General features: G+C 37.9%; 1 protein-coding gene across 1 annotated transcript in view; it reads right to left on the bottom strand.

The window, feature by feature from the left end:
* LOC102314620 (dnaJ homolog subfamily A member 3, mitochondrial) overlaps positions 1 to 1,279 on the bottom strand; it is a 5,886-nt gene extending 4,607 nt beyond the window's left edge. Inside the window, exon 1 of the mRNA XM_005938444.3 lies at positions 1,037 to 1,279. Within this exon, the coding sequence (XP_005938506.1) occupies positions 1,037 to 1,241 (205 nt within the window). The 5' untranslated portion in view covers positions 1,242 to 1,279. The remainder of the gene's footprint in view (positions 1 to 1,036) is intronic.
* Positions 1,280 to 11,318: the final 10,039 nt, after the last annotated feature.

Here is an 11,318-nt window from a genome sequence, read left to right on the forward strand (position 1 = left end):
TTTAGGTTTACATCCAAGAGGAGAACTAATACAGTGTATAACTGTATAGTTTATTTTGCTAAAGCTAAAATTAATACTTCTAATTGACTATTTTTTGTACATGTAGTCCTAAGTTGTTAAGTTGCTAAGTAATAATTTAATTACTGAAACTTTTGACCATTAATTTCCTTTGACTGAGTATATCTGGTAGTCACTGCAGCTATCATTATATATTTGTTTGTCAAATTAGATACAGCCTTCTTGACTTACTGACCACTTTGTAGGAACATCTGTTTATTCATGAAATGTGTGAAGTGTAAAACTGTTCAAATACAGGTCATCAGTTAATGTCCAGATTAAAGAACGTAGACAAGATGTTAAGTTAAATGAGAAGAATATCTACAAGTGTTGCTGCTAAGCATGCGCATCCGACCATCTTCTAACAGGAGCAACCAGCATGACAGCATACCACGTGACAAAGCAAAGACTTTGTCTAACAACACGGTGAGATCAGTGGTCAGCAGATCTGGAACCAGCTCAGAGATGTCATTAAACACAGGATCTGCAGCCTGAAGGTGCTGCTGATAAATACACAGACAATATCCTGCCATTATGTCAACACAGAGGAATCCCTAAGAGAGAAGTTCAAACTTTTGTCGAGTTCATCCAATGATAAAGTGAAGTTGCTACCTGGTATTAGTAACGTTGTCCTGGGAGTATCTAGTCCTGGTGAAGCACATTTAAAAATGAACAGTCACCATTTATTCTAAACAGGGGGATGGAGAACTAAGTGATGCTGCCATACAGGCGGTCTGATCCGTAGGAAGGTGTGTATGGGTGCAGAGTGTCACTGGTGCATTCACACTGCACTGACTGCTACTGGTTCTCACAGGAGGCTAAAGAACTGTGGAGAACTACGGCAGCATTTCAATGTCGCTCACTCTCTCAGCATCACAAAGCTCTGTTAACTGGACCTTCAGACAGGCTGCTGGATATCGCATTTAGAATACGTGCTGATATAAAACAGGTTTTGTGACACTTAGCTAACTTATCCCACCTGTCAGTTCTCTCAATGTCACGGCATGTCCGCGTGTCCAAGAGCTCAGGCTAACCGCTGTCCCTGCCCGGTGTGTCTGTGATATGGTCGCTGGACAAACTCCTCCATTCCCGGATGAAATAATGAGAAAACGGCCGCTACGATATCCAGAAGAAACTGATGCTGTTAACCAGCGTGTAGTCAGCCGGGCAGCGGAGGACGCCATTTTCGCGTCACTACCGGCTTCTTCTTCTCTGGTGTTTAACGACAGCTCACATCCATCTGTGTTGTATTACTGCCTCCTTCACGTCCTTCATGCGGCCAGTCCTGGCAGAATTTCCAAGAAGTCACATTCTGGAGAAAAGTCCTGTGCAAAAAAGCGATCGTCTGGCAAAAAAAGCAATCTCCTATGTTTCTGTGTATTTTTATTATGTAATGACTTTGCTTATATTGGTGAATAGAGTGCAGTGAAGATGATTTATAGGTTAGATATATATTAAATAAAGAATATACCTGTTTTTGTAAGTCTGCATTTTTGTACCTACATGATAATGAATCATTTTTTTCGGCCACTTAAAATATCTTTATAGAACGGTGATGTTTTTGATGGTGTCTTGGCCATATCCCTTAAAAAATACTTTTTTTATTGTCAATGAGACTTTTTAGCTGGATAAATAAAGGACAGGGATGTTGTCTGTGGCTCAAGATGACTTGCTGTCATTTGTGAACGAAATTTCCATCATTTTTAGCCAGACAGTCAGTGAAAGAAGCTAAATATCATTTGTCTCTCTCGTGCTGAAGTTTCAAATGTTCCTTATTCAATTATATCATTTATAGCATTTTTACCCGGGGTTAAAATAATCCACACTGAATACAGGTATCTGTAAGTTGTGGTGACAGTACTTCCTCTTCTATCTAGCACTACTGAAGATGAGGAAGTATAACGAGAGTAACACTGTTTTACTCCTAAGATTTTTTAAGGCAGGTAACTTCAAATACAATGTTTCTACCCAACACCAGCAAACACACAATCTGTTTGTGTTCAGTCTGTTGCTGACTGTGTCTGCTAGTCCTTGCAGGTATTTCCCAGAGAGAGAAAAGAGTGTGACAACTGCACTCAGAGATGGAGAAAGATATAAGAAAGACAGAAGCAGAGAGGAAGAAGAGAGATAACATTTAAAGGTACAGACTTATCAGTGATGCTTGATAAACTGCAGATTTAAAGATTGCATGGAAGGTCATCATTATGTATTTTCATATTGTGAAACATGCTGCAAAACAAACTAAGGTATACCTACTTTGTTTTATTCAAATGTTTCATGAAAATACTGGGGAGTTTCTGTGCAGCAGATAAAGGTACGGTTGTTGTACTGTGATGGATTGATAGTAAAGCAGTGTGTTGGTTGTGGTGCTCATGGTCAGTGTGGTGGGTTCCATCAAGTTCAGTTCAGCTTCAGTTTCAGTTTTATTTGTCATATGTAAGTTAGCACAGGGTCAACATTGCAATGAAATGTACTTGACGAGCTGAAGACAAATCACTCAGCAGTATAGTACAGTAAAAAATATAGTAAAAAATAAAATATTTATGAAATTAAACATTTTGTAAAAATTTTTTAACAGACTAAGTATATATAAATATATATATATATACACACTATTATAAATAGATAAAGAAATCATAAATAGAAATGTGACCGTTGACTATCATTTCTATATTTTCTCTTGTCTTGCTGACGTTGAGAGACAGGTTATTTTCCAGGCACTGCTTGTACAGTACCATTACCTCCTCTCTGTAGGCCGTCTAATCGTTGTCTGTGATGAAACCTATGATGTCTAGTAGATGAATTTGCATTTAAACTTATGGTGCTTAGATTCATTCACTAAATCCAACCTCTATAACAACGTTACACTATCTAGTATGAAGTTAGTATAAGCAGTATACTGTCAGTGTAGAGGAGGGAAATCAACAGAGGTAGCTCATGATACACCCAGTCCTCAAGTCGCCATCCCCTAACACCCCAGAATACTTTATGTCTTACTCTTATTATCTTTGTGAGTTTTAGCAGATCCCTTTTTCTTTACAACACCTTCACCTTCAAACTTCACCACCACATGAAGGGAATAGACTTAGACTTCTTCACCTCACCGCACCTTACCGACCTCACTCTCTGAGACTTCCTGCCTTCTTCTGCTTGTTGCTCTTCTTTTCACAAACCTTCCAATCTCCACTCGCCACCTGCTGCCATTAATTTCCCTCCCTATTACTCCTCTCATACATTTTCTGCTCACTCAGCTCCATGTTGTTGGATCTGTTTTCACCCACCTCTTTTCCTACCATGGCTGTCATGAAGAAGCTGCATAGAGTATTGCTATCAGACCTACAGGCTGTTGGCCAACACTCTCACATTAAACTTATTATTCAACCTACCACCACAGTCTGTAATCCAAAGTCAAAGCCTGTTAATATATTTAAATAGTTTCAGACCAGCATAAGAATCTTTATTAAAAAAAATCAAATGTTATCCATCCATACTGAGGTTTCTGATGATGAGTGACAAATCTCATGGCAACCACACCAGAGCCTGACCTGCCAAACTTTCCAAGCCCTAATACACACAATTAGAGCATTCCATCAGTGTACTCAGGGACTGTTTAAAGAAGTCGATGTCTTTGGTGAGCAAGTGAATGTCATTTACTAGTTTAAATAATGTGTTTATAACTAGCCTTTTATTTGCAAACTGATAAATCAGTGGATCCTGGCCAGCAATGATGAATCTAAACACATTTTGACTTTTTAGACCAACAACAAATGTTTCTGTTTTGTGTCTGTTCAGTTTGAAACATTTTCAAGAGATTCCTGACATTTATGTTCATCACAGCATTCAAGTAACTTAATTTTCATTTATGGAAATAGCTGCCTTGCTATCGAAAGGAGATCTAGATCACACATACAGTCCAGGTTTTATATTTATTCTTGGTGGTTAACTGCAAAAGGAAGTAGGAACTAAACATAATAAGCAGGGGACTTACCATCACATTCAAACTAAACATCAGACTACCTGCACACAATCATACACAAATTCATCATTTTGATTCTTTTACAATTCAGATAGATAGAACATGTCTTTACCAGAAAAGACAGAAAACAGCAATACGTGAAAGGTTGCTTAACATATGAAACAAAAAATAGTCAAAGAAGCTTAAAGCTTAAAACTCATTTCTGTATAATAATATTAAATATCAAAGTGGAAATCATGCAAATGAAGTCACTTAAGTCACTGAGAGATGACACGTTTTAGATGTCTGGGAGTATCATTAATAACTGCAAACACTAAAGCTGCACTAAATGACAATTTAGAAATACATTTCAGAAACACTAAACAACCACTATGTGTTGAAGATAAGCAGATGTAAAGATCGGTTTTCAATTTCACAGTTCAGTTTTTTTTTTTTCCTTCTGTGAATTTCTCCCTTCTTTGTGGAAGACTTCTCCACCAGGCTGCTCTCTCCACTTCAGAGTCACTCCACTCACTCCAGTCTCATTCAGTTTGTCCTGCAGCTGGAAGATATAAACAGTAGATACTTTAAAACTGCATTTCTAGGAATAAGTACTCTGAGAACAACAAAGGTCAGAGGGCATGTAGATTAGAGCAAAAGCCCATGTGAAAAAAAAATAGAATAACATGTAATTTTATTAAAAACTATCTGCATATTTTCCCTGTGTAAACTGATCCTTTGAATAACTCACAAGGACAGGTGATCTCATTTATTGAAACCAGCAAGCTTTGATGAAAACCAAGAAGCTGAGCTTAATTTGAAGAACTTCACATGGTGTTGTGGGTTATTTAAGAAGCAAATTTTCGCATCACACTCAGACGTTTTTCTTGCCGTCTGACTATTCAAGCTGAGTAGTACATACTTAGTTCTTTAAATGAAACTAATGGGAATGACATACATACACCTCAGAACATACTGTAACGTGTTCTTACTGTTTTGTGTTTGACCTAATAGACACGGTCCACAGTCCACGCTAGTATTCACATATACACAGATGTACACAGCAGGACTTTTACTTGAGAACTGTTTTCTAACACTGCCTGGGCAGCGAATGGCACATTTAAAATATAAAAACTGATTCACTAAAATGTTGAATGAGAACAAATAGTCAATATGTCTGATCCAAAAGACCAAAATATAGTTAAATTAGTTAATTCTGAAATTGTAAAATGTAAATGTAAAAATTGTAAAAAAAAAATTGAACACATTGCTGAGAACTATTCTGTTTTGTGAAATGTTCAGGTTTACACTGAACCGCCTAATAATGTAACACTTCTTTAAATTGTATACAATGGAAAGTCATTGCTACTAAGCCTAAAAAAAACCCAAAGGTCATAAAATGGAAATCTAAGGTTAGATTTTTGAGACTTGCCTTTTTCAAAAGGTCTGCTTTCACAGCTGAGTCATTCACATTCAGGGAGGCGCCGTCTATTTTCAACTTCAGGTTTATTACTGAGAAAGAAAAGAGCTAATGAAAAAGAAAGTATCTAAAGACCTAAAGGTCTGCAGATGTATTGATTTAGGATCATGAAAATATAAACAAGTACCTTTTTGTTTAACTTCCTTTTCTACATCATTGCTTTGCAGGTTACTGTAGCAAGCAAATGGTAGCTTTGTTTCACAGGGAAGTAACCTCCATTTTCCTAATCTCTGCAAATCTGCAACACCACACAACTCGTATTCTGAATCAAATGTCTGCGGAAAATCATCCCAGTATCCAAAACTAGTATTCCAGTGATTGTGCACAAGTCCAATCCTGTCAACCCATGCTTGAGTTCCATTGGGCAACAATGACTGCACGTCTTTGTTCCATGTGCGAGTTAGTTCGGTGAAATTCTCTCTGCAATACTTCAAAGCTCTGAAAAAGTCCATGCTTTCATCCACAAAAACATATTCAGGACCCAGAGGGTTTGTACCTGCAGAGAGAATTGTGGACAAATGGTTCAAGATTAGTTACATGGAATTTAAAACCAAAATAACTTTATGACAATAACATGACTCTTTTTGTGCGTGCTCACCATTATAACAGATGAATGGATGTTCCACTGAGCAATTGTCATTCCACCTTACTCCATTCAATGAAATGCTTTGACAGAAAAAAGGAACAAAGAAAGGTGCCATTTCTATTTTCTGGTCTTCCTTGATGAGGAGAGAGTCTTCCTTTCTGTAGTAATTTTTATAGTGGATATGGGTGTACAGATTAATCCAGACTGCAGACTTGTAACCAGCAGATGAAACTTTCTTTTTAAGTTGGTTCATTTCATTCATGTCTTCAGTAACAGCCAGTTCTGTGTATTGAGTTCTGCAGTAATGAGCAGCTTCATGCCAAGTCAAAGGTTGACTGACAAAGTGGTACTGCCGGCACTTACAGAGGATGAGCCAGCCTGTGACAAAATTATGACCATGTGAGGTGGACACATCATAACAATAAGCACTGCTAGAGGTTGAAAATAAAATTTACTGACCTGAGACATACAAGACACCAAGCAGGATCTTCTCCATCATGATTCTGCTCTGTGGACTGCAAAAGTAGCTGAAGGGGACTAAAAGGGGTTTAGTTTTTGTTCCTGAGAGATACCATAGGTCTGTTGGCCTCTTCATGCAAAAATGTTACAGTGACTGATTTTATGGAAATATATGTGTATAACACCTTGTCCAGGAAAAAATGATTCATGGATTCATGACAACAAGTTATAGCATTATTTGTTACTAGTTATGTTTAATCAAAATAAACAAAATAAATTGTTTCCAGGTTGGGTGTTTTTTTAAACTGTAAATTTGAGTAATATCATACCGTGCTGTAGTTATATAGTACATATATCACATGTATGAGACATGCACAGAAAACTCTGACTGTTGACTTCTCTTCTTTTTTTTCTTATGAGTTGCAGCATCTATTATTTCCTGCAATGAAACCAGTGCAACTCAAGTGCCAGTACAAATGAATATAAAAAAAAGGTCACTGATACTGAATGTCTCTTTGTGGTGACCACCAATGCTAAATGAGGACAGAAGCAGCATGGCTAAAAACTACCTGCTGCAGATGAACCCAGGAAAGCACAGTTCCTGGGAGATTCATCCAGCTTTACTGTTCTCTAAACCATATGCAATTTTACCTTTTTTGGAGCTGCACAGGACCCTTAAAATAATTATAATAATAGTAGTAAGCATGTATTTTAATATTATTTTCTGATGTGGTCTTCTAATGTTATATTTTGGCAGCTCCTCTACTAGAGACAGGGGAGAGTGAAAACTGTCCAGTGTTGTTAATGTCACATTTACTGATATGAATAGTAGCGTTTGGCAGGATTCTGGCTCTGGGGTTCTGGGACATACATGACTGTTCAAATCTATTTGAAACTGTCCTAACCATTTCTATAATGGTTGCAGCAGAGCTGAGCAGAAACAGCTTAAGATTGACTCTCCCAGGATGGAGTTAACTTCAAGTGCAAGTGTCTCACATTTGCAAGTTAGACACAGTAGATGGCGTCACTGAGCTAAAAATGTCCTAAATGCATTTTGTGACGTTTTCTGTACTATTTGCATCCAGTTAAGAGATTGATTTTTTTTCTTTTTTCTTTTTTTTTTTTTTGGATTGGCGATTATGAAAGATTAAATAAACCAGTGACAGGTTGCATAGTGCTCTGACAGCCCAGCAGGTAGACTTCAGCATTCTCAAAACTGTGACAGGACATTGATCTTATACTCCTTTATATACAGGAAAATCAAGTACTTCTACTAAATATGTAATGAAAGTAACTTATCTAATAGTATGATTTATTCATGATTCATTAAAATTGGCTCTTTTCACATTTATCCCATGGGTGAAACTTAGGAGAGTTAATTATGAACTAAGTGTTCAATATCTTGCAGTCTAAAAATGTTTATGTTCACATTTTAAGGGTGTTTGAATACTTGAATAGCTTTAGGCACTTTGGCTTATTATCTAATAATTTTTTGCTTTTTAATCTCTGTGGAGGCGGCAGGTCTAAGGTCAAGGCAGCCAATCAGTTAGAGGTGTGGCAGCGGTGTCAGTCTTTACTCAGCTGCGTATGCTCCTCCTCCACTCCTACACACACAAAACCCATCTTTGTTGTCATAAAGTGCAAGGTTAAAGGCGGCAGCACTCGTTACAAGTCTGTGGTTGTAATTAGTGTGTTGGAGTTATGAATGATGATAATAGAGTTCCATATATCAGCAGCGCTGTCAGGCACCTCGGGCCAAAACACAGACTCATGCAGGAAAACAACCGGACTGACCCAGATCTTTAGCAGCTGCTGAAGATTGATAGTTGATAGTAATGTGGAACTAATGTCCATCTGTTGCAGCTACACAATATCAGTGTCAACTAGGCTCATCACTATATTAAAGAATATACTGATTATTATATTGCACTTATTGCTTATAATAAGGTGTGATCGAGCAGTTTGGAGACGAAGTTAGAAAGGCAAGGTTAGACGGCTGGTAGGAGCATATATAAGGATAAAGTAAATGACGACATGCAAACGGTTGGTGCAACAGAGGAGTTTTCACAATCACAGCTGGCCTTGCTGCACACTTTGTGTGGACCAGTTCTGGCCTTGCTGACCACATGTTTATTCTATGCCATAATACAACAGACCGTAACAGCTGCTTTAAACTTTTGAATTAATCGTGATACTTTAGGACAGCGGTCTCCAACCTTTTTTGCACCACGGACCAGTTTATGCCTGACAATATTTTTACGGACCGGCCTTTAAGGTGTAGCGGATAAATACAACAAAATAAAACTAGTACCAGTACCGAAAAAAGATTTATTCATAACACACGTGAAAAGACCCAGGAAAACTGAGTTAACGATAAAAACAATAACAAAATAACGCTGAAAACCGATAAAAACCCTGAAAACCACACATTTCATACCTGAGCCTCAACTCTCGCGGCCCGGTACCAAACGACTCACGGACCGGTACCAGTCCGAGGCCCGGGGGTTGGGGACCGCTGCTTTAGCGTACATATCATGACTGTGTGAGGACCCCCGGGTCTGTTCTCTGTTTTCTGATTTTTGGAGATTTGAAGGTTGATGTGTGATTGTTTTGTCTTTAAGATTTATGTTGTTGCTTTATTTCTAATTCTTAGTTACTTGTTTTATTTGTCAGTGCTTCGTGTCCTGGTTCTCTTGGTCTCATCTGTGTGTCTCTCTCTCTTTGCCCCTCGCTCTCCCCCTCGCTGTGTTGTCAGTCTCGTCTCAGTGTTGTTTCCCTGTCTTGTTGGTCAGATTATGTCCAGTCGTGCCAGAGATGATTGTGTTTTTGGTGCCTTATCACATTTTTTCATTACTTCATATCTGTCCTTTTCACTTCCTTCAGTGTCCTAATATTAGTCATTTTCTGAAAACTGATAGCTGTCCTAAATGTTAGATTTTTTTAGGGTAGAATAGTTATCCAATTACAACTATTCCATCTTCCCATCTGCATGTGGTCTGCTTCTTCATTAGATATGTTGTTCACTGATATAAATCCTTTTCCTTCAGGGAGTACTTGGATTACACATTCCTGTTCCAATCCTTTATCTTTTCCTTAATCACGTCATATGCATCTGGCTTCCTAAGCCCAGCATATAATGCTAATCAACCACTGATGACTTCATGTGCTGAATCATAACATGAAATTACAGGACAAGAGCAACACAAGTGTGCGAGTGAAGCAAACATGCTCTGAAACAAAAAACAAGACTTATGTAGATGCCTTGGGATTCATACTTTGTCATCTGTCATTATGAAAGATAGTAGTTATGCAGTTGTGCTTGAATCAGCAGTAAACAATGGTGTTATGCCTTGTGCTGGAGGAATCTTTATTACCCTTGGTTGGGAAAATGTCTACGAGACTTCACAAGTCAGCTGACCAGCCAGCAGGACCTTACAAACATGAGGGAAATATGTAAGAGAAGAAGCTTTTTCAGATCCTATCAGCGGTAATGTTTGCATTTTTAGGGTACATGTTTCACTTATGAACATGATTAAAGTTTTGAAAAACATGCTGTGGTGACAGATAATGAAAGAAAATAAATTATGCAACTGCTGTGGTTAGTCTTCTGCTTATTCCCTGGGTGGATTGAAGAGAAAGGCAGTCTTTGTGTTGTTATATTAAGCCACTAATCTGTGGAGTCAACAAACGGAGGGTTTCTCTGCCCCTGCAGTTCTGTGGCAGCAGTCCTGTTCTGGGTGATGGCTGCCATGGGACTGCTCATGAATGTCTTTGTGGTTGCCTGTAATTCTCTGCTTCCCAGTCTCAAGCCAGCGGGTGTGCATGTGCATGTGTGTCTGTTTTTACTTCTACAACTATCTATGTGAGGACCAGTTTGAGTTTTAGTCCTTCTGATAAAACTTCAAAGGGTAGTTTGAGCATTAAGACTTAGTCAGGTGAAAAACTAATAATAAATAGTGAGTAATTTGTTTCCTGTAACGTGCTTTTCTACTCTTTGAGCACTCAAAGAACTTTATTCAACAAACGTCTTCACTTTTTTAAAAAACGTTTAAGTGCTTCCTTCTAACATTCACACACGTTCACACTTCAACAAACAGATCAGGAGCAACTCAGGCTTCAGCATCTTACCTTCGAGTAGCAGATGAACTGCTATATCCCCTGAGCTACAGCCTACCCCAACTGGGTTCAGAATAGGAAGAGGCTAACATTAGACAGTTAGGAGAAATCCACACATATAGGGGTATTTTTTTACACTTTCATTTAGAGAAAAAAGAAGTGATTTCATGAGTATACAAAAGCAAAAAAGGCTGTAATATAGCTCTAAATGTACATAAGTGTTTGCCAATCAAAAGCCTACAAGCAACATTACAACACACAGTCTGATGTCACAAAAGAAGATAAAGGCACATTTTTGAAAATGTTTAAAAATTCAGGTTTCTAATGGAGTTTTTTTTTCAAAGTAATGGCTCCAGATAAATAAACATAAATTTTGGCATTTGTATCTATTTTTGAATGATAGGTTCAGTTTTCTGCTGTGTTATATCCACACACAAAGGCAGAAAAACAAGTTTCTGGACATTGGCGTTTTTTAAATGGTTAAGTTTTCAGTGACCTGCATGCTGCAGACATGATGACCAAAGGTCAAAATACACAGAGAAATTAAGTTTACTGCCTTAACTTTGAGATATCTATGACATGATGTAACTTGTCATAGTAGTGACGTCCGTACATTTGGAGTGCTGTTTCTGTCCATGAGTATCCAACAATACATACTTTCTTCT

Source organism: Haplochromis burtoni, unplaced genomic scaffold, assembly GCF_018398535.1.
Source record: "Haplochromis burtoni strain Fernald_Lab_line unplaced genomic scaffold, NCSU_Asbu1 Contig_253, whole genome shotgun sequence".
NCBI classification, from domain to species: Eukaryota; Metazoa; Chordata; class Actinopteri; order Cichliformes; family Cichlidae; genus Haplochromis; species Haplochromis burtoni.